The 24,865-nt window shown below is 47.4% G+C and overlaps 1 protein-coding gene across 3 annotated transcripts in view; it reads right to left on the bottom strand.

Moving 5' to 3' along the window:
- The window catches only part of SULF2 (sulfatase 2), a 747,920-nt gene that overhangs the window by 43,548 nt on the left and 679,507 nt on the right, over nt 1–24,865 (bottom strand). For all 3 annotated transcript variants that reach the window (XM_069651282.1, XM_069651284.1, XM_069651283.1), the window contains exons 14-15: nt 20,580–20,674; nt 3,355–3,414 (exon numbers count right to left, since the gene is read on the bottom strand). In XM_069651282.1, the coding sequence (XP_069507383.1) occupies nt 3,355–3,414; nt 20,580–20,674 (155 nt within the window). The remainder of the gene's footprint in view (nt 1–3,354; nt 3,415–20,579; nt 20,675–24,865) is intronic.

The following is a 24,865-nucleotide window of genomic DNA, read 5'->3' as shown; positions in this document are numbered from 1 at the left end:
TGAACTAAAATATATGTATGCAAATGTAGGAAGGTTTGCGGGAGAGAAGCATGTCGGGCACCCAATAAAAAAGGAACAAAGGGCCAATCTAAATGTCCACTGTCCAACTGTTGTTGAAGAAACCAAATATGCTTCACATCAATTAGGGGTGGACTGGGGACCTAAAGTGGCCCTGGAAATGTTTTTCAAAGTGGCCCATATTACACTGTGCAAGTGAATGTAGAGGGCAAACTCAACCCAGGGCCGCTGTGTTCTCTACCCAAGATAATGGAGAGAAATTGGTCTAAAAAGGGAATTTTATAGCACATTGATCACTACCTGGTTATTAATAATTGGTCAAACATAACTTAAAATCTGACATAACAAATTTGTTATGAGTGGGGAATAGCATAGTGGACGCTTTTAAACTAATTCTTTGCTTCAAAGGGATGTGCAGGCCAGATGGAAGGGCAGACATGGGGGGTTACTGAGAAAGAGGGTGAGCGAAGCAGAAAACTAGGTTTCCCCGCACAAAAGAGACGCATTGTGTAGAGACCTACCGGGAAAAATCTCCAGAGTTCCCTTATGCCAGTCCACCACTGACAGCAATATTTGACTTAGTGCTAATCCGTGCTCTTTTAGCATTAAGTCAAAGGCAACCCAGGTGAAAAAATGCATTGAGAGAATATGTTTTTTGCACTAGAGCAATTTGCTAATACCGTGCAAAATGGCACTTGCACCAGTGCAAAGTTTCTGCAATATGGCCCCACATATACAGCTGCCGGGCTCAATAAGAAAGGGTATTTGTAGTAAAAATCAACACATCAATAGTTTGCGACATGCATAAATTAGAATAGGAATATGACGTGTACGATCAGTATGTGCAATCAGGCAATGAGTTCCCTTTGCACAGGTGGAAAATCTCTTATTATTTTCTATGACTTTTCAATGATAATGACGCTCAGTAGGTGTGATGGAAAGAAAGAAGGAACAATGTGATAAAATGACTACTGCTCGGCAGGGGTACGGGGTGGAGCAGTGGATAAAACTCAATTTATGCTGAACACCATCCTCCAAACCAGCTATGATCCAAATCATAAGGCACAGCGCAGAAGGTATACCTCCTTTCCCTCTTCAAAGCAGCATGTGCCCCGGACAGGCTGTACTCATCATGAGGGATTTGAGTCAGCACAAAAGCAAGCCAAACAACAATAGTACGGTTGTAGCAAAATACAAGAATGCCCAATCACGGTTTTACAGAAATAAGATACTTTAATCAAACTAACAATACACACACACACACACACACAAAAACCCCACTATGGCCCACCCCTGTAAAAGAAGACAGAGAAAATGCAGACTTTGTAATGAAAGGTGGCACTCTGGGTCTGAAGACAGGGGTACAAAGAAAATAAATTCAGAAGCAATGTCAGTTCACTGAAGATGTCTTTGAAAATGGTAAAGTGGGATCTTGCTAGACACTATGCCCCTTGAGGAAGTGCAAGGGGATAGGACCTCTTCAACTACCTTTAAGTGCTTGTTCTTGAGGCTCAGCACCATTAAACAGGCTTCTAGGCACTTGAAATGGGTTGATTTTGCATCATAAATTTCGAGTCAATGTTTTCCAATAGGACATGTGTGTTGAAACAGTCATGATGTTTCGAGACAGTCCCCATACCTAAAAACCTGTGTATTTGTATAGACCATTTTTAATAAAGCAATAGAACCCGAGGAGGGGGGGCATTACCGGTCAGGTATTGCTCCCGGGGCGAGAATTACAAGCCTGAGTGAAGCGAGGGCTTTAACGTAGCCCTGCGGTCGTTGCCTGACCAGCATTGCCCCCACTCTGAGGGTTCTATTGCTATTAGTACCCGAGCACATTGTACTGGAGTACTAACAGTATTTTTACTCTAGTTGAGAAACCATGTGTCAACCATTTCTCAACTCAAGCAAAAAAAAGCAAAAACAATGGTCGCCATGGATCGGGGAGAAGTGACTATGTGTAGTTCCTTCACCCTTTCCATGGCGGTCATTAATAAGATAAGATAAGGGGGTAGTCCCTTCTCCCTTTCCATGGTGGCCAGACGACGAAAGAAAAGGAAATCTGAGGGACTCTGTAGCGCAGCAGATGAGTCTTTGGCCCTCACTGGGTCGTTACCTGGCCAACAATAACATCATCCAAAACAATCTGATTGTCCCTCGCCTGGTACTAATTAGGCAATAAGCCCCGAAACTGCACATAGTTACAGGCCCGAGCGTAGCGCAGTCGAGGGGCTTATTGCCATTAGTACCCCAGACCGGGGTACTAAAGGCATTTTTTTTTCTGTTCTGAAACGCTGTGGAGTTTCAGAACAGAAAAAAAAATGTCAAAAAATGGCTGCAGGGGAAGGGAAAACGATGTCTGTTTTCGCTTTCCATGACAGCCACTGAAAAAAAAATGGGGAAAAAGTAAACAAACAAAATGGCCGCCATGTGAAGGGAGAAGGGCCTACACATAGTCCCTTCTCCCTTTCCACTGTGGCCATTAATAAGATAGGAAAAAAGTAAACAAAGTAAATGGCTGCAATGGGAAGGGAGAAGGGACTACACAGAGTCCCTTCTTTCTTTCCATGACAGCTTGTCGCAGATTGGGAGTGGACGCGCTGGGGATTGAAGTGTTCCCAGTGTGTCGAAATGGAATAAGGTAAGTGGAGGTGGGAGGGTGGTAAGGGAATTCTGTGGATGGGGGAGAGGGGAGGGTTTGGGCGTGGGAGAAGATTTACCTGATTACCCAGCAAGGGGAGATGCTGGCCGTGAGGAGGCTCAGGTCAGCGGGATTACCATATGGTAATGCCTGCATTCTGAGCCTCCCCATTGGCAGGGAGGCCACCACACCCCCCCTCGCCGGGTACAAATATGGAATCTGACTTCAATGACTTTTAAGATTATTGTACAGCTAACTTAATCTGAAAAAAACAAGGCATACAGAGAAATGGAAAGACATTTTAAAACAAGGTACGTTGTTCTGTACATGAGTATGAAGGGTTGACTAAGACATCTTTAACATGACACAACCCAGCTTTAAATTAGTAGGTGTAAATGAATGGAGTGGGGGGGGGCTTCTTGGTCCACTTTAAAAACTGTGGCTCCAATTCATAAAGGATTGGGAGGGCAGAATGAGAGGCACCTCTATCCTATAGCAATTAATAGTTGTGACTGGCTATGTGCTCACAGGTCCTGCAAGCAGGCCCTCCATGCATATGAAAATGGCAGATGGGCTTCTGAATCATGAGCATGCATTGGCAACTCAACCCAGTGTGCAGTAAAAGGTTCGACATTTTCATATTCGTATTTTCGGGTCCGCAGTAAATGGGTGATACCGATAATTGCACTTACTTGTAAGGATGTACGCCAGTCCCTCTGTGCTTCATTTCTCCTTTGTGTTTGGAGTGGTAACTAGGAAAGTAAGAAAATGCAAACAAATCATTAACACATGCAAGCTTGCAATTGCGCAATAAAATTCAATTGTCTCACAAAAGCCTGGACCGAGTCTCAATCTATGCTAACCTTTATCTCCACATCCTATTAACATCTGTCCTTTCCTCTATAAACAAAATGGTAATTAAGTCTAAAATAAAATATCAAAAAACATTTATCATTTTAAAACAAAGTTTGACATCCAGACATCAGTATATATGTAGAGATTTTGCTTGTAATTTCAGATAGCCTTGTGTCACTGGAAAGTGCAGATTATGTGTGCCATGGAAACTGATTTACAAATGGTCTGCACAGCCCATATATTACCCAATAATATTAGTCTGGGCTCCTGGTTTCCCAATCCTTCAATTATTGGCCAAAATTGGAAGCCTTTGTTAAAGGAACCTTACTTTGGTCACCTGAATATATTAAGAGAAGACCTTGTTCTAAAGATACCCATGGTACGTATATACTCACCTATAGAACTACCTAATTTTCAGGATTCATGCTTAGACTGGACCAGGAATTTGTATTCACGTTTTCCTATTACCAAATGTAGGTTTGGCATGCAGGAAATTGAAAATCCCTCCTACGAGCAATGATAAATGCTCATGTGGTCAACATGTTGCTGAGGACATTATGAATGTTATGTTGTTCTGCCCCCAATACAAAACGTTGCGTAGCAAGCTTCTCTTTCTTACCTTTATCACGCTGAATGCACTTCTGGCAGTGCAGTCCCACACAGATATTTTTAACTATGCGTAATTCTCCGCTTGTACGCTGGACTGTCAAAAAGGTTTTTGGTCTAGGCTTTTAAAATAAGGTCAAAAACTGCCATTGAACTAACTGTTGAATCCACTGTTATTTAAATTTTTGTTTTATGCATTAATGCTATAAATTTGAGCTCTTGAAGCTAAACTGTTTTTTAATTTACTTTGAGCCTCATTACGAGGAGCGCGGTAAAAACGGGATCATTACCGGCATTGAGGAACTAGCAGGTCCGTGCTCTTGTGACGCCGCTAATAGCGGGTGATTACGAGTGCGCGAGCACGCGCGAACCCCCATGCCGGTAATGGCCATACCGGCATGCCGCTAAAGGCCCTCCAACCCCCCGATTGCGCCATCATGGGACCCGCCGATACAGCCTCCGCCTAGGAGGTACCCCTTAATACCGACCCGGTAATAACATCATGCTAATACAGGGCTCGTAATACTGGATCCGGAAGTAACGTCATTGCGTCGGAAAGGGAAATGCGCTGGCGCCCATCTTTAAAAAACACAATCCATTGCAGTCCTCCTAAACCACCAGTTGTGTTCAGGAGAGACCAGTGCCAATCCCTTCACCATGTCAAAGGCTACCAGGAAAACAACCCCTCGCCTGTGCAAAAAGTGTTTTTCAGACGATGAACTGAATATGCTGGCAGACACCCTTGCTGCCCATCCAGAGGAGATCTACCTGCAGAACCTGAAAAGGGAGGTGCAGCAGAGCAAAAAGGAGATCTGTGAGGAGGTAGCCCGCAAGGTCTCGGCAGTCAGCACCACCCCATGGACATTGAAAGACTGTAAAAAGAGGTGGGATGACCTCCCCCTCAGGGTACGGAATATCCTGGCCAGCAATAGGAGGGAGGCCATGGCCACAGGCGGTGTTCCCCACTCACCTGCCAAACTGTCACGCTGGGAGGAGACGTGCAGCACATTTATACAGATGGAGTCGATCGAGGGCTTCGCGGAGATGGAGACGGGTGCCGCAGCATCCGGAGATGGAGGTGAGTGACCCTGCTGATCCCAGTAGTGGAAACCATGAAATAGCACAAGTGATGTCGAAGAGAGTCTAGGCAAGGCAATGCATGTCCCAAAACACACAATAGACATATGCTTGTTCAGATGGAGGCCCAAACCCTGCCACACTGAAATGCATGCTGAGTGCCAATCCCATAGCCAACACACACGTACCGTGCCCATGTAATACATCACACAAACCCCAATCTAACGGTATGCCACCTGCCGTGCAGCAAATGCCAAAATGGCCCCTTCATACGACCCTTTGTGACACACCTGTAAGATATGAATGCATGATAAATGAAATACTCCACAGCACCATATGATGCATCTTGCATGTAACACCATCACTAATACCCTGCATCTCTTCTACCCCCCCAGGCACCGATAGAGAAGATGCCAGTGAGGGACCATCCACAAGGGCATCGGCGTCCCGGCCGAAGACAACGGCCACCGACAAATCCACCTCCGGGGCAGCCTTGCAGCCCATACCAAAACCCAGGGCGAGTGGCCAGGCCATGGCCGCACATGAGGGACCCACATCAACGCCTGACACCGTGGATACAGAGCTGGCTACACCAGTGGAACGCAAAGCCGTTGCCCCACTGAGCAACATAGATACTGCAGTGGAGGAGTTCGTGGACTAGGATGGACTGACCCATGTGCCATGTCCACACTCCCCAAGCCCCGTGTCCACCCCCCAACCCCACACTCAGCCCTCAACCACCTGCAGCAATGTGGATCCTTTGCTGCACGATTCGGACCTCAGCAGCCTCCCTGAGTACAGCACTGGCAATGAAGGCCCGGTCGCAGCATCCTCGACCACTACTGCTCCCACCACAAATCTTGAGGCACGGCTAGCGAGGGTGGAGGCTAGACAGGACTCTATGTTGGACCTTCTCTGACAATATGTCGCAGATGGGGAAGACACCAGGTGTGAGATTGCCCAGGCCATATCGGCCACCACAGCCGCCATAGCGGCGAACACAGCCGCTGTCAATGCCTCTTCATTGATGATGCGAGACAGTCTGGGGGCCATCACGCAGGTCCTCACCTCTATCCTGCTGCACAGCCACAACCCGCACCAGCTGTGCAAATCACCATGGCTTCCACCCCATCCACCACACCCGCTTCCTCTGCACCCTCCAACCCTGTGCGTCCAACAAGACGGAGTGCGAGGCACTCAGAAATGCTGCCCCGGACAACAAGAAATCCAGGAAATAGTGGGGGAGAACAATGGGAGTGGGTCAGATTGCGTCGGCGGTGTATGGGTGAATTAGGGGGAGTTCACTGGAGGGTGTTGGGAGTTCACTGGGGGATTTCGGGAGTTCACTGAGGGTTTGAGGGGGTTTCACTTTCTGCAGTTGATATCAATACACCCGTTGTGTTAAAAATCATTCAATGCCTGGGCATTGTTCATTTCGTGTGTATCCATTTAATTTATAACGGTGCACAGTGCCCAACTCCCCACATTCCCTATGTGCATGTCCACATGGACACAGTGTACAATGTGTCACTGACACATATCTATCAACGTCCGTGTGGGTCAGAAGTATTCGTCAATCAGTGATTGGCGTACTGCACGGCCATCCTGTGTATCACGTACTGTCAGGGGTGCTGCTTCGCATCCGTCTTCATCCTCATCATCCTTACCCCCTGCATGCATGTCAATGTCAGGTGGCAGTGGTACATTTCTCCGGATGCACATGTTGTGCAGCATGACACAGGCCATGGTGATCTTTGCCACCTTCTCAGGCGTATAAAGGAGTGCTCCACCAGACCTGCTTAGGTAGCGGAACTGCGCCTTCAACAGGCCAAAGGTCTGCTCAATCACAACACAGGTACGGCTATGTACCAGATTGTACTCCTCTTCATGGCTGTTCTGCAGGTTCCGCACAGGGGTGAGGAGCCACGGCTTCAAGGGATATCCTCCATCACCTGCAAGCGAATACAAATAGATCTATGTCAGTCACTCTAAGCTGCCACCTTCAGGATTCACAGTCATGGACGCAGCAATTTGCTGTCGACATGCCCTTGTCCCTGTACGTATGCATGAATATTGTTTAGTTCATTCTATACTGAAATATTGTGTGGTAGTCTGGATGGCGTTGTATAGATGATGCAGGGTGAATTCTTGCATGCTGATGCGATGTACTGTGGTTGCAGGACGATGTTTCGCCTCCCAATTTTGCTGTGTATACTACACTGTGCATGGTCACACTAGCCACAATGGCACAGTTGCAATCATGTTTAGTCATGCATTGCTTCACACACCCATGGTGGCCAGGTAGTGTGTCTAACATGTTGTCATTGATATACGTAATTGGTCCTATGTGTGCCAGTGATGTGTTATGTTGGGGTTGGGAGGTTCAGGTCAGGAGTGTTTAGCTCTGCGTGCATTCTCCACTCATCGTCCATTCCCACCCAGGTGGAGTATGCTTCCCCCCCCATTCCCACCCAGATGGAGTATGCTTCCACCCCCCATTCCCACCCAGGTGGAGTATGCCCCCCCCATTCCCACCCAGGTGGAGTATGCTCCCCCTCATTCCCACCCAGGTGGAGTATAATTCCCCCCCCCATTCCCACCCAGGTGGAGTATGCATTCCAACACATCACTACCTCGATGCACTGCCATGGACCAGTCAGGCAACTCACCAAGCAGCCAGGCACGTCGTCCAGCATGTCACTTCATGTGACAGGGTAGCATGGAGTTACGCAGCACCATGGCATTATGTGTCGATCCGGGATATCGGGCGCAGCAATGTGTGATGATCTTGCTGGAGTCACATACCATGTGCACATTGATGGAGTGTTATTGCTTGCGATTGCGGAACACCGCCTCTACGGCATGGGGGACTACCAATTCTTCATGGGTGCAGTCCAGGGCACCAACACAATTGGGCATGCCTGCCAGTGCATGGAAGCCTACTTTGGTGTCGGCTATCTCCTGGGCAGTCCATGGTAGGGATATGTGAGTGCTAGCGTGCTTCAGGAGGGCATCCAGCACTTGATTCAGCATGCGTGAAAATAGTGGTTGTGAAATGCCATGCAGCTGTCCCATTGTGTGCTGGTAGGTGCCCGTGGCCAGGAAGTGGAGCACAGACACCACCTTTAGTAGCAGGGCGATGGCAGTGCGTATTTCTATGAGGCTGACGATGTTGTTGTGTATCATGTCCACAATGTTGGTGATGGTGTCCCGGTCCAACCGGTACAGGGTGTGGATCTGCTCAGGGGTTAAATTGAATGGACTGGGCCTGATGCGAGGGATTGGTGGCTGCCTACGAGGTACTACTGGCTGCACTGGTGGTAATTGCTGGGCCTGTCTCACCCTCCTTCTCCTCCTGCGTTTCCTCTGTGCTGCCTGTTGTTGCTGCAGTAGTTGTTGTTGTAGTTGCTGTCGTTGCTGTAGTTATAGCAGTATAGGCGTGTCCTCCAGCCCCATGATTGCAACAGCTAGTGGTATCATTTTGGTGTAGGAAGGGGTGTGGTGTGTGGGTGTGCTCCTTTTATACTGGGCCAGGCTCCATTGACTCCACCTGTGGTGATTGTGTGCACCTCTGGCAGTTGGCTTGATTGCAGATTCCTGTTTACGGGTGGTCTGCGATGCCTGTATGGCCGCCATCGCGCAGGCTCTAATTACCGCCTTCAGGATGCCGGTAATTGCCCGCGTGGGTTGTGATGTCCTCCTATTACGGCATCCCGGTATTTACTCCATGAAGGGGCGCGTGTATGCGCGCATGCCGGTATGAAGGGGCATGTTACGGGCGGTGGCGGTATTGGCGGGTTGTCGGGTCGTAATGCCCTGAACCCATTAACGAGGCTGGTATTACCATTCCGCCTTCCTTTTTTCATTACCTCCATTCTCGTAATGAGGCCCTTTCTCTTTTAATATATTGTATTGTTTTTCCTGCTTTTATGGAAAATTCAATTTTTTTCCGAAATAAAGATGATTCTGATTCTGATGTCAGAGCCCACATTTCTGTCTAAAATGCTTCTTACAGAGTTTCTGAGGTGTACTACTAGTAGCTCTGGACAGCAGTTCACCATGTACTTCACCTTTAGACACTGTGGACCATGCCACACATTAAAAAATGCACCAATTGGTTGAAATTTCCAACACTGCTCTCCCTCCTCTCAGTTTGAAAATGCTTGTTTCTGATAGAACCTTGAATCCAAAGCTTCTTAAACCATGCACTGAGTTTCACCAGACTCGTCATTTTGACACTTCATTTCAATGTTTATTGACACCCTTGGAAACCCAGAAATTGGTAATTCAAGTGCACGCAGTAGTTATTATACCAGGGCCCACATCACAGAAGTATGTGCAGTCCATACTGATCAGTTTACTGAAATGCCAGGCAACATGCATAGTCGGGCTGGAAAACTAGCTGCTACGGAGTTGTACATGTGTACACAAAAAGTAGTGGAACTGTGACTCCGGCGGCAGAAAGAGTGGGAAGGAAGGGAGCAATGTGCAACACATTCTTCAAGGGTTGCAGTCATGCTGGTTGATAACCAAATGAGTTGAAACACTTTAGATGTAATTGATATCCGGTCTTAAAGTGGAGAAATGTGCTTTAACTTCACAAAGAACAGTTCCGGAATGGTGAAAATGGTTGCAAAAAGTAGTGTAGCTGTTAAAAGTAAAAATAAAAGTAGTGAAACGCTGCCCCCGACCGTTCCTGCTCACTTCAACTACTGCTGCTAGGCCTTTTTTCTGCCTGCTGGGCAGAGCGGATTACAACTATTGTGGTGCCTGCCCCTTTAAGGGCACACACACAGCGGAGTGACGCAACTCTGCTGCGTGTGTTCAGAATAAACGGGGCATTGCCACGGCCGCAGCACTGTGACCGTGGAGCCCGGACAGTAAGCATTGTGTGCTGTGTGCTCTAGGTGAGGCGGGGGCAGGCTTGCGGGGCTGGTTGGGCACATCAGCAGCTTGTTATTATCGACGAGGTCGCATGGTCGTTCTGATGCAGACCTGCAGGGCTGAGGTGTGAGATATTTGGGGGCATTTTTCTCTGAATTTTCATGCTGTGGCATCGGCAAGGTTGATGTGGTTGGCTGCCATTTTGTCCACGTGGTGGTGAGGGTTGCGGCTTCCATTAGGAGTGCTTGTGCACCTCCCACATGTATTTTAGGAATCTCTTGTGCAAGGGGCACCATTGTGGTGATGGAAAATCTTTTGAGTGTTTTGGACACTTTCTTTTCATCGAGTGTGAGGTGAGGAGGAGGAGAGGCCTAGTATTTTTATTTCCCTGTGTCCCACCCCACTCAATTTCTTTAGGTTCTGGCCTATGGGCTAGGGAGGCTACTCCATATTCCTGGCTGTCTGGATATTGGTGGAGGGGCAATCAATACAGCAAGCCAGAGGGTGGAGTGGTGGCAAGTGCTCGCACGCTCAATTTTTGGACATTCTGGACTGTGCGCTGGAAAAATGCACTCTGTGACTGTGGACTTGGTAGAGGGGCAATCACCATAACTAGCCCAGAGGGGAGTGTTGGCTAACATCGGCACGCTCAAAATAGTGGGGCATTCTTCCTGGAAGAGGACCAGTGTGAGTTGCGGCCCCAGTGGTCACGTGGAGTGCTTGTGCGCTCACCACCATGGGTGACCAGGAAGACGGTGCAGGAGCACTGTCGGCGGAGACAGGACCAGCAGGCCCAGTGGGTGCGCGTGCACCAAGACAGCAAGGGGCACTCATGGCAATGCCTGTGTTTGATATTTCTGTGGCCCCATCAATCCTTGGACCGAGGTGGAGGCTCTGGATAGATCAGCTGGACATGTTCTTTCGGGCCACGGGTGAGACAGATGAGGATAGCAAAGTGGCAACACTTCTATATTCAACAGGACCAGCAGTGAACAAAGTTTTTCAGTCCCTACAACTAGTGGATGCATTGTACACAGAGGCCAAGAATACACTGCGTGAGCATTTTATGCCGTTGGCCAACGCAGACTATGAACGATTCACCATGTGTAGTGCTAGTCAGAAGGCTGATGAGTCTGTGGACAGGTTCTATGGACCTTTGCGCCACATGTTGTTGTTGTGTGCCTGGGAGAACCCCAGACCATGGTCAGGAACCAGCTCATACAGGGCTGTCCATCTGGAAAGCTGAGAAGGCAGGTGCTGGGGGAACCGGGACTCACGCTTCCCCACATATTGGAACTAGGCCATGCCATGAGGCGTCTGAGGTGCGGGTGTCAAAAATGGATGCAGCAATACGGCCAGGGAAGACAGAGGAGGTGTGTACCGTGGGCTGAGGTCAAGGAGGAAGAGGGGCCCGACGTCAAAGTGGTGGCCAGCGAGACAGAGGAGCCAGAACCCTCGAGTCCTGCTTGGAGTGTGGGTATGGGCTTCTGCGCCCCGCAGAGTGTCCTGTGCAGAGAAAGGCCTATGAAGGCTGGGTCACTCAACCATTATGTCCATATGTGCAGGGCATCATTGCCGGTTGTGGTGCAGAAGCGGTCGGTAAGGACAGGCTTCTTCAGGCCACAGCACCCACCCAATGTCTCCCAAGTAGATCAAGGGGTAGATGGCGTGACTCACAAAGAGTTAGAGGAGCATGAGAAGGAGAACATCTGCTTCATCTCCAGCGTCAGTGCGCTAAGTGCCACCACCAGAAGGCAGCCACGGTGCCTCATGAAGGTCAATGAGTTGACGATACCGGTGCTGGAGGACACAGGGGCGTCAGTCAACGTAATGGCCAGGGTGCACTAGGATGCCATGGTGGAACCACCCACATTGCAGAAGCCCAGGGCGTGGATATATATTTTGGCGGTGAGTAGCCCATTCCATTGGCCGCAGCATTTGTGGCAAAGGTTGAGCATGGAGGGTCGTCCATCAAAGCTCGATTCTATGTGAAGAGCGTAAGCAGCAACACTCTCCTGAGCTGTGCAGCATAAAAGGCATTGGGCATCATGAGTTTTGCCTATGCAGTGCATGTGGAAGATGTACAGGGGCTTCTCGCGAAGTACAGCTAGTGCTTTGAAGGAATAAGCCGTATGGCCGGCAAACCTGTGCATACAGCCAATTGTGCTCAAGCACCGTAGAGTCCCATTCCATCTGCGGGACCTGGCAGACAAAGAACTGCACAATTTGGTGGCGCTGGACATCATTAAGAAGGTGGATGGACCTATCCTGTGGGTGTTGACAATAGTTATCACAAGGAAGCCAAAGCAATGGATTCGGTGAGGATCTGTGTGGACATGAGGCTCCAGAATAAGGCCATAAAGCCAGAAAGGTTGCCCACGATCAACAACATCATTGCTGAACTGCAAGGTACATGTTTCTTTTTGAAGCATGACCTATGGGCAGGAATACCATCAGGTGGTGTTGCACCTGGACTCAAGATACATTACCACCTTTACCACGCATTGAGGCCTGTACAGATACAAGGACCTGAGTGTTGGGGTGTCATCGGCAGCGGAGGTGTTCCAAAATATCTGGCGGATCTAGAGGGTGTCCTCAACATCAGTGTTTGCAAAGACGGTGATGGAACATATAGAACGGCTGGTGAGGACTCTGGGACGGTTGCAGGCATTGGGGTTGACATTGCACAAGGAAAAATGCGAATTTCTCAAAAGAAACAGTGAGTTTTTTGGGTTCGTATTCAAGGAGGGAGGCGTGTCACCCGACCCCCAAAAGGTCAAAGACATTGTGGAGGCAAGGCCCCGACATAATGCCTCTGAAGTCTGAAGCTTCCTGGTGATGGTCACCTACTGTGGCTGGTTCATCTGGAACCTAGCCTCCAGGTCCGAGCCACTGAGAAGTCTCATCAAGAAAGAGGCAACGTGGCAGTGGGGCCAACTGGAACAGGCCTCGTTTGAAGATTTGAAGGGAGCGCTGTCGGCAGAAGACACTTTTGCTTTTTTCGATCCGTCCTTGAAATCCGAGATTGTGCTGGACGCCAGCCCATTGGGCATGGGTGCACTCCTCACTCAAACGGACGCTAATGGAGAGGTCAGACTGATCGCCTACACGAGCAAGGCCCTGTCGGAAACAGAGCAGCGCTACTCGCAGATTGAGAGGGAGGCACTGGCAGTCTTGTGGGGTGTCAGCATTTTCAACTGTATGTGCTGGGATGGCCGGTGACAGTGGTGACTGACCCCAAGCCCCTGCTGCCGATCATGGCTGGCTCATCATCCATACCTTCAGCCCGGATTGAAAGGTGGATGCTGGTTCTCCTGGAATATGGGGTCTCATTGGTGTATCGGCCAGGCAGTAACAATGCAGCAGACTATCTGTCTAGGCATCCCAGAGGCAGGGTGGAAGGACGTGAAGACACCAGTGGGGGGGAGGCTGACGAGCATGTGAAGCTAATTGTGGATGCGGCAACCGCAAACTCAGTGCCTCTCCAAGAGCTCGAAAGGGGGGAGGCTGAGGATGAGTGCTTCCTAATACTGAAGATGGCCCTTCAGCAAGGGTCGTGGAAGTCAGTGGTGGACACGCTGGCAAAAAGGACCCTAGAGGCGTGGTTGGCGCTGGAACAGCTGTGGAAAGTAAAGGAAGAGCTGACATTTGTTGAGTCAGGGCTATTGCTCAGGGCCTCATAGTGATACCGATGTGCAAGATTCCCCAAGTCATTGAGCTGGCGCACCAGGGCCATCAAGGAACTGCCAAGACGAAAGCAAGGTTATGCCAGAAAGTATGGTTATCTGACCTCGAGAGACGAGTTGAGGAGTTTGTGACGGCTGTGTGTGGTGCTAGGCAGCTGCCACAGAACAGAGAGAGCCCCTCATTGAGACGATGCCTCAAGGAACGAGGCCTTGGGAGAACGTCCATGTTGACTTTGGGTCCACAGGACGGGACACTCACTTCTTGGTGGAGGTGAATGAGTAGTCACGGTACCCTGAGGTCGAATTCATCAAATCAGTGTCATTTGATAAGGTGGCCATTGCCCTAGAAAAGATCTTTGCCACTAACGGGCTGCCTCAGGCCATGTGCTCTGACAATGGATCGCCATTCCAAGGGGACAGTTTTGCCCAGTTGATGGAAGAGTATGGGCTCTGGTCAGTGTTTGCTTGTGCTACTGTATTTTGGTACGTATTTTGTATACTCTATATACTGTCTAACTCTTCTTGAGAGAAGTCTGGCTGCTCAGCCACAGCTACCAGGTAAATCTGGGTGGTACAGACTGCTACCGATTGGGTTTACTGCCAACACCTGTAGTCCTAAGCCTTTTGCAGTGGTCCCTAAGGGAACTGCCCAGATTTCTGCCTAACACAAGGGGACAGTTTTGCAGAGTACGGCATACAACACTGAAAAATTACACCAGTCTGGCCCCGTGCCAGGTTCATGAGGACTCTGAACAAGGTGTTCCGCATCACTCATGGCCAGGGCCACTGCCTGCAACAGGCGCTGTACCAGTTCCTGAGGGAGTATAGAGGCACCCCTCATGCGTCAACTGGTGTGGCACCAGCAGAAGCAATGTTTCGGCTGTGTCCGAGGGGTCTAATCGCTGAAGTGAGGGAGCGAGAACTGGCTGTGATTAATGACGCTCAGGTGGAGTGTGAAAGGAGACTCAGGACGGAGGGAGAGAATGTCAGAAGAGGGCTCCGACCCCAGCAGCTCACTCCAGGGAATGAAGTGCTAGTGAAGAAACGGCATCCACAAGGCAAGCTCTCACTGACTTGTGAGCCTGGTTCCATGGACGTGCTGGCGGTGCATGGCCAGATGCTGACTGCATCAGATGGGACTGACACTGTTTACCTGAAATGCCAGCTTTTTCAGGAAGGTGGGTGAGACCAGGCCGGAGGCGATCCTGAGTAGAGACAATGTCAAGGTACCGGACGAGGGCGGTGGCCTGGCCCATACGCAGAGTCCCCTAGGTCGAGGGGATGCAGGTGAGGAGGGCCCGATCCGGGAGGCGGGCAGGAGGAATTCCCAAAGGGTCAGGAGGGGGAAGCCTTCCCATCTCAGTGACTATGTGTTGGACCCCTGAACTGGTGGGCCCAGCCCATGGCTTAGTAGAAACTTGTGGGACTGGGAGGGAAACAAATAAAGGGGTGTTTTTTTTGCGTGCAGTGTAATGTTTTTGAAGTATCTGTATTTGCCTCCTTTCGTTTGTTTGTTATGAAAAAGTAGTAGTGTGGTGCCTGCCCCTATAAGGGTACACACGCGGCTGAGTGACCCAACTCTGCTGCGTGTGTTCGTAATAAACGGGGTGTTGCCACGCCTGCAGCAGTGCAACCGTGGTGCCCGGACAGTAAGTATTGCGTGCTGTGTGCTCTGTAGCTGGGGAAGGTGCATGGGGCCGCATGGGTACACCGGCGACTTGTAACAACTATCTTTTTAAATTTTTTTAAATACTCATTGAAAAATGGTCCGTGCTATTTTTGGCTGCCTTCTCTTTGAATGAGAATTAATGGAGGGACTACCTTACAAGGGACAGAAGAGGAGTCTGTTCTGCCAGCAGCAGTACTCTTTTGCCTCTGAAGCCAGATATGTTGTTATATTGGGATTATTTTTGAAATGGGGGTGTACTGATAACCAAAGAAAGGACACCCATTGGGTGAAGCTCTGAGACTATAAAAGTACTGCCGTGCCCTCTTTGCCTTGCTATGTGACTTGCGGCAGAGGGACAGGAAGTGGCAAATCAGAAGGAAACAAAGGGGTGGATACAGGAAAGAAATGTCCTGAAGAAAGAAGAAAAGAGATACGCAAGGTGTAGCTGAATGCAGGACTGAGAACTAAACACATATGCCAGGTACATGTTGTCTCTGAATAGTTCTTACCCATCAGAGGACAGCAACTGTCATCAAAGGCGGGCCTTTTGGTGCGACCCGTGGACCTCCACTGAGGTCTGCCAACGGCGACTGGTGGTCTACGTCCTTGTGTCCTGCTTTCCTTCAGCAGGCGTTCGCTTTACTGGATTCTGCCCTGGGCTTCATGTTGCTGCGAGCTTGCTACCCTTCAGTTTCAGTGTTCAACACTCTACATCCGGTACTGTTGTAGTGCCCCAAAAATCCTGTGGGAGATGAGGCTTGTGTGCTGTGTCTCTTTGCTACTATTCCATGTCCTGGAAATCACTCTTTGGGTTTGGAGTGGCTGCATCGTGTGGTGCTGCTGTAGCTCTTTGTCCCCGCTAAACCTCAAGGGTGTTGGTTTTTCCAAGTTTTTTCTTCGCTTCATATTACAATGGCATTACAGGACTACAGTGGCTATGTTGCTTAATGCATTAATGCCATGGGGCGGCCATCTTAGGTGTGGCAAACTCTCATTTTTCACCACAGGCGTCATGTAGTTTCTTGGCATAGGAGGTTCCTTCTTGGACTTTATGGGCTACTTTTCTTTTTTACATTCTCTAAGCTGCAAAATTATACCCCCCATGGACTGAATCACACCTGGTGGCCAAAGTGGGTAATTTAGTTATTCAATAAAGTGCACACTCTGGGTATTTCAGCACCAGTTCAATCATGCACATGCAAACAAAGAAAAAACCACCTCCTTTCAAGGCGTGTCTAACTTGCTATTGCATTCTGCTGCAGGGCCCTGAGGTGAGTGCCATGCCGCCCAGTAACACGCCACCTGCTGACCCTTGTGACTCACAGTGAATGCCATCATCTAAGGGTGGCTGGACCAGCGGCTCACTCTCTCATGTTGCATATTCCACTTCACTTCAGTTTCCCAGAATCCAGCAATCTGGAGGAGGGATTTCCGTGTGTTGCCTGCTGCTCCGAATGAACAGGAAGGACAGAGAAACAGAGGCCTGCTGGTGCATTGTGTGGCTTCTGAAGGGTGTGACATCATTTTTGGAGTGTCGGAAGGTGCAAGGGGCACATTTGCAGACCTGAAAGAGAGTTTGTGGGAGTATTTCTTCAAAAAGAATGTGGACTGCAAAAATCCAATTTTTCATTCTAAGATGCAAAACACAGATGCCCATGTCTGCTTTCAAGAATCAAGAACTACGATTTCCACAAACAATCCAGCGGGGAAGCATTGGAATCACAATGGTCCATCAAACATATTGATCTCTTGATGTCATTCTTGCCATGGCCAGAGGGTCATTCACTGCTGACCTTCAGAGTGATGCCATGAATGTTTTGGAACCTGGCCACGTGACAAAAATGCGGTTTGTAAAATTGCTGGAGATGTCAACTGATGGAAGTTTACTGGGAAAGAGTGCGGCCACAGCTGACCACTAGAAGGGGAATGCCAGGCAATTATTCAGCTCTGCCAGACTTGTGGGACAGACAGCCATTTTCAGTTGGTATGTAATGCGTCAAAGGCTGGTAGAAGTTGCAGGGGAAAGGGGTCAACGGAAAGTGAGTAAAGAAACCAAACGTTACTCACCTTCACCCAAGAGAGCTACCAGGCCCAAGCAAAGACTGAGGCAATGGGACACTCAGACTATTCCGGGCAGCAATTCTGGTGGCCAGCGATTCCATGGATACATCTTTGCACCTGGTAACCAGGCTGCCACTGATAACACTCCTGGTTTACTTCGCTAACTCATGGTCAGCTCATGGAATTTCTCACTGACACCTCAGCTACTGTGAGCTAAGGTGTGAAACGCAGTGCAATGCACTGTAAAATCGCTCTGTGTTAAAACCGGAAGAAGCCGACACACATCCGTATGGCTCAGATGAATCTCTCCCTGGCAAAGGAACACGCCGGGCCTCTCTCCAATACAGGATCACGTTGGAGAAAATGAAATATTTGGGTGTGGAGTGAAAGGGGCTTTTTTGTTTCCTCAAAAACAAAAAAGACTGATTCAAAAATATCGCTTTTAGACTGCTCTGAGTGGTCTTTCTAAATCAAACTGTCACGCCCTGGGACTCACACAAGTGCGCGCAGGGGCTGACAGACACGGCAAGCCAGGATGGAAGATGGAAGTCACGGCTGTATCAAGTGAATGTGTGTGTGTATGTATGTTTGTGTGTATGTTGAGGGGGAATATTTGTAGTGGGGAGGAGGCTGGGGAGAAGTGTGTGTTTGTGTGAAGGAGTATTTGTTGCATGGAAAGGAGGGGGCAGTTATCAACTAGTTATCAATAACAAATTCTCATATAATGATTACATTCAATGGGATTTACAGGATGATGCATTTAAGAATGATTTGATCCCAGAAAGGTGCAGTAAAAAGTGGCAGTAAACTGGCAGTAAATCAGCTTCCATCACTTTACCACTGCATTACAGTACGGCCATACTATATGCTTTAGTGGTAAAGTAGAGGATATACCTCTAGCTCCAAGCTGGAGGCAAATCATCTATTGTAGCACCAGAAAACGCCAGAATTACCAGAGCAGAATAACTGCTGAGGATAATTTTGGAAAATTCCCTGTGGATTCCAAAAACTGCCACCACCGTGCCACCACTCGTGATACTGTGGTAATGCCATACTGGATCAAGTAGCATTAACGGTAATAGATTTAGGGAGTAATGCCACACATTTACCACAGAATTACAACCAAACTTGCAATGATACCCACAGTTTCCACTCCCGGGATATAATAGGTAAGGGGGTTCAGACATGGCAGTCTTGAAGTGACTTCCCTGAGCAGACAATGCCTTGTCCTCAGAATGACTTTATAAAATGAATCAGTAACAATCATGGATTTGAATATCCTTAATTTAGTCCGTTTTTTGGACCGTGCATTAATAAAATTTAAGATAAAATGGACTCCATTTTATTCCAGGTACCAAATCCTGACTGTCTTTGTTAGGCAGGCCACTCTTTTATGTACTTGGTTCCCAAATCTGTTAAAAGTTCCTCATCTATTTTGGGATTTTAAAGGGTGCAGATACTGTTTAGGCCTTGTCACCAAATATTGCTTTGAAACACATTTATTTTTTATTTTTTTATTATGCATTTGTAAGGCGCTTATACATCAAGAAATCGTGTTTCAAAGCGCCCACAGGAAAAACAAGGAGGGAATATGGGAACAAAAGGCAAATAGAAATAAAACTGATGAACAAGAAAGAGGCAGTTCTACTAGGCCTTGTGAGCATTCAGAACCTGCAAGTGCAGAGAGAGAGAGAGAAAGAGAGAGAGAGAGAGAGAGAGAGAGAGAGAGAGAGAGAGAGAGAGAGAGAGAGAGAGAGAGAGAGAGAGAGAGAGAGAGAGGGACAATGGAAGGGGGTAAGTGCTAGGAGATTCCACGGAGGAGGGAGTGACTAGCAGGCAAATAGTAGGTGCCTGGCAGAGATCACTTGGTAAAGAGTGGTCACCTGACAATAGGCATGACAAGCCAGTGGGTGCCCAAAGGCAAGGGCTGTGAGAGGGTGGAGGCTGAAGGTGATTGGGCAGAAGGCCAGGACCCAGAGGGACACATAGGGGCCCAGGCCACCAATCTCATGCGACTGGGTTTTAGCGTGGGAGGAAGGAGGAGGTGAAGAGGAAATCACCCAGCCTCAATTTCTTATTCCACGTAAAGGATTATCTGCTCCAAATTACAAGTTTGACACAGACATGGCAAAAAAATTAAACATATGGGTTCTCAGGAACCTGTCTGCTATTGTTTCTTCAAACTAAATTACCTTGTGGGAGCTTACTTCACTTATATTACATTTTAGCGACAGGTAAGAAGTATGATATGATAGGTTATTTATAACACGCTTAATACCCAGAGGATTCTAAGCGCAGACCGAGGGATCGAACCTGCTTTGCTTCGTGTCGTCTTGCTTCCAAGGCACACACGTTGCTCCTGAGCTATCCTCCTGAGAGTATTTGGGAGGACGGATGGGTTTATGCGTAGGTAGGGTATGGCGGACCCGCCACTATGAAAAACATTTCAAATAATGCCACAATGAAATTTCAGCAAAGTAAAATTACAGACGATAGGGAGTTGGGATGTAGTGGGAGGCTGCAAGGTGTCTCTGTAGTAAAAAAAAAAATCGAGGAAAAAGTCAAAAAAAGAAATTCAGTCGTTTTCTTCGAGTAATAAATTGACAAACATCCTGCCTAGAAAGACAAAATTACATTGCAAGTATGTTGTCAAGTTGGGATGGATCACCCGTCATTTTCTCATTGTAGACATTTTAAACAATGCATTCAATAAACCAGCAGTGCATTTATTGATTAGTACATACATTCAACAGGAGGGGCAACAGGAGGGGCATCCATAAGGAAAAAACACATGATTTATTTGCAATCGCTTGGCATTATTTTCTGACAGATAAAACGAGCAGAAAAGCCACATGATTGTGTGTCCCTCTATGCAAAACAATATTTGTAAAACTACATATTTCAGCATGAAGTATTAATTGGCAAATCCAGTCCGTGCTTCCATAGGACTTCGATCACATCTACATCTAGAGGGCTATTTCCGGCGGAGGACTAAATCTCCATGATGGACCAGGACACAGAGGTGTACGTAATCGCTGTGTGCGCCTATCAAGTCCCTGCGCGAGCCATCGGGAATTACCTGAACCTGTTGCAATCGCATTCCTCTGGCCTCTTCTTCTTGAGATGACCTCGAACCTCCCTCAGGTTTTTAATCTTGCTTTGCAGCGTTTCAATCTGAGGGGACGGAAGCAGAGAGTGCATTAATCATGTGAGAGTCTGGTTCCTCTCATTACTTTTTGTGCTCAAATAAATCCCTTCCGCCCGGAATTACAGACCTCCTGACATGTTGCCCACTTAGTTATTTCACATGGTGTGCTGATGCGACAGCTCGTGCTGCGCGGCGCAGAAAGTGAATTGCAGATATGTTTCAAAGCCGGTGGTGGAGTGTAATTGATGAACATAACATTGCCATGCCCGGTGTAAGGATTTTATCAGGATTTTATCAACAACCACCATGACTTTTTGAGCGTTTCTAGAAGATCTCTGACCTGAATGAGGGCGGATCCATGAGGGTCCACCGATCCACACAATCCCCACATGCTTAAATCTCAATTTTCCCATTGTGTAGGTTGTTTCACCCCCCCATAGAATCACTGTTTACGCCGTCACCATCCGTATCTCATAGTCCTGTGCCACCCTTCGGTCTGCTGGCATTGTTGTGATTTTGCATGCACGTGAATTATTGCAACTGAGTCACAGCGATGCACATTCGAGGCAAGGGTCTGCAACATTTGGCTTGCCACATCTTTCAGACTACAATTCCCATGATATCTGGCTATTGACTATGCTGGATAGGGATGATGGGAGTTGTAGTCCAAAACACCTGGAGAGCGAATGGTTGCAGAGCCCTGCCATAGAGGGACACCTCAGCCTTCAGTGTTCATTTGCCCTTAGTCTTTGTGGAATAGTTTCCCTGGGGTCTCATGCCCGTCTCTGGTGGCAGTCATAACCATCCACATATTGCTTGTACCTGCGCGCTCAATGTATTTTGGGCAATAGTAAGGTCACCTATAGAAGTCTAGGGTTTAAAGTGTGTGTGTTTGGAAGAAAGTGTTGGCCAAGGTTGGGTAGGAACAGCTTGCTTTCACCACCATATTGCCACCTTTACCCATTCTCATGAGCTGGGTTAGTGAGGCCAACCGGCTGGGATTGCATTTTGGTGTACAACAGCGGGACACTTTTGTGGGAATATCACCTTTTCCCGACCACTCTCAAGTCTCATTTCAAATTAGTTTCAGAGTTTGAGGTTGGAAAACGATGTGGGATCCAGACTCCCAAGATTTTTGTTGGAAGAGGAACCCTTTTGATGGGACATGTGGTCCCCAGATTGGCGTTTCGAGGAACTTAAGGAATACATGAAAGCACTTTTCATCTTTTGCTGCAGGCTGCTGAGGTATTTGGAAGCAAAAATGAACCCATTGGGACACTTTCCTTTATGAGAGTCCTCTTCTACACCAGGCGTTCTACAGGCGTTATGGGATTTCCAGAAACATCTTCCATAGATGACCACACCTTTCCCAGACCATCCCAGACAGGGTGTTTAAGGCCACAGCTACTGGGTCTGCACCTCCCAAGATCAGCCGTCACACGGAATCAAGACGCCGCACTAGGGCATCTCATGGTGAGTCTGAATATCCAGATCTGGGTCCGGGTGCAGCACACAGGACGTCTTTCTTTTTGTTGCCACGGTTGTTCTATGTGACATAACCAAATCATGAAGACAGCAAACCCACATGGTAGCCGAGTCCAAACATTGAAAGACACGTTGATGTTCTTGTCTCAAATCCAGATCAAGCTAAAGCAAAAATATATATGATGGACTGGATAGACACAAGAGCTACACGCCTCAAATATAGAGACTTTAATAATTTCTGGTTTGGCCCAAAAAGACTTAGAGATGCAGAACTATATTTATGTAGAGCTCCGACCCCACAGGTGAGAAGTTCAATGCTACGGATATGTTATAATTTATGGCCAAAACGTGATGTACAGGCTCGAAGGAAATTGATTAATGCTGCAGATAACTACTGTCGGTTCTGAGAGGATCACCAAACTAAAGAGACTCTAGAACATTTGATAGTAGAATGTCAAATGCTTATGGGCTTAAGACAAACTCACTTTACTAAACATATGGCCTACTTTGCTAACATGAATCCTGAAAATAGATGGCTGGCAATTGTGGCCATGAAAAGTATGAGCATTCGAATAGCGACTCTGCACTTCTTGAATGCTTTGAAGCTGGTGGAATAGAGTAATCTGTAATTGCACACGATAAGAACATAGAAATAAGGGGACTTGTTAATTGGTTGAAGTACAAACAGTGAGATCCAAAGCTGTAGATAATATTTTAAGAGTGATTACATTGGAAGTGTATTATGTAAGGCGATCTGAGATGACTTTGTCATGTACCCATGCACTTGCATGATCAGACAGCCTTAATGAAGTAATTATTTTAACATTGTAACGTAATTAGAAATTGAAAATGCTTATTTTAGGTTATTTTATTATATTTTTCTTTAACTTCGGCTCTCTGATGATTTTATTATCATCATTATGATTATTATTATTATAATATTTTCAAATGAGTTGTTTTATAACATGTGGATAAATTGATACTATGTTCCTTTGCTACTTTGTTTCTTTTTTTATTTTATTGCCTGAATTGTTTGCTTTAGTTCTTTTGCTTTCGTGTGTTTGTAATCATTGAAAAAGTTGATTAAATTCAGCTAACTCAACAAAAACTCTTTTTCCCCATTCTTGTATTGGCTCAGATGGATCACCAGAAGGCTAGTTTGCGATCACACAATCCGTTTATGAAATTCCGGGGTACAGATTAACTAAGAGGAATTGAAGTGGTTAGCGTACGCATGGCCATAAGGCTGTCAGAACAAAAGGGATGCGCCAGATTCTATACCCCTATGAAGCCTGCCACTAAGACAACATCTGGAAGAAAGGTTGGCTAAGACCTAAAGCCTTCAGGAAGTCTGGTTCCATATTAGCCTCCAGTGAATTTCGCACTAATGGAATGATCCCAGAAGATATTTCTTTGAAAAGACCACACACTGAAGATCACTCAGACACATGTGCACCGCCTCCGGGTAAAGGGCCACCTTAGTAATTAGTGCATGAACTCTTCTGTGCTGTAACCTAAGTAGCAGCACACAGTAGAAGAGTTAAACCTGATCCTACCAAACAGCATTGGGCACGCGTACTCATCATGTGGCCTTCCAGATATTGTGGACTTCGAGCCGCAACAGTTCAAGCTCGCATAATCAGTGGTGAAGGATCACGGGAGTTGTAGTCTGAAATATCTAATGGATCAAATACTGAGTATGGGGCAAGAGTTAATGGGATCGTCCAGCTTTGCCTACTACCACAACACGAGCATAGGCTGCGCACATACTTCTGCCCTGTGATCCATAGGGGAAATGCTGTGCCGCAGTCACTCAAGCACAAGTATATGTTGTACATTTCAATGCTGTTTCCCATTTGTAATATACGTGAGGATGGTGAATGTGATTAGGGAACGATTATTAAACCCCATCCCCCAAATTAATACAAAATATATACATTATTTACAAATGTTCAAAACAGTTAAAACGGCTCTATGTGTTTTTACTAAAGAAATGTCACCGCTGAATATTTTACCAGAATTTTGACCGACTTTCTTGGCCGGAAAATGCAGGGGGAGACCAGCATCAACCCCTCCTCCACTCTCCCCAACCCATATATTCTCACCCAAACACCCCCCCCCCCGCATGTTGTGGTAAAGATTCAGTAAACAATTCCAGTAAAAAAAATCAAGTTGAAAATTCTGGTTATCAGTAAAAAAAACAACAACACTACTCAATTTTGCCGAATAACAACAATTTGTCCCATTTTTTCATCACATTTTTACCACCCTTTTAATCGCAAGCCTATAGGTAACTTTGGGTATGGTATATAAAGGAGGTGGGTGGTGGTTCGACGAGGTGTGAGTGGGGCTGTGGGCTCCCCTTCTTTTTGCGGTAAAAGATGTGGACAAATCAGCATTAAGGAAATTCGGCAAAGTTCGATTGAGTACAAAAAAATAGAGGAAACCTGATAGATGCGGCAGCAGCAGGTGTGATATGGAACTGAGAGCATGCGTTGCTAATCTGACAGCTCAGGACACTTGCGCTGCCACCTTCCCCCGGCTTGCCTTACTATTTGGCTAAGAAACTACCTTGAGCTTTCTTAGAGATTGAGGAGTGGGGTATCTCCAATGACCTGTGGCTGCATAAGGCAGCGGAGCAGGAGGGCTGGACTGGGCACTCAAAGAGGCCCTGGAATTTTTTTTTCTAAAGTGGCCCCATATTTCGCTGAAGAAGTGAGCACAGCGCGCAA

The sequence above is a fragment of the Ambystoma mexicanum genome, chromosome 3p (genome assembly GCF_040938575.1).
Source record: "Ambystoma mexicanum isolate Mex_15411 chromosome 3p, UKY_AmexF1_1, whole genome shotgun sequence".
NCBI lineage: Eukaryota > Metazoa > Chordata > Amphibia > Caudata > Ambystomatidae > Ambystoma > Ambystoma mexicanum.
This window is presented reverse-complemented; position numbering and strand designations above follow the sequence as displayed.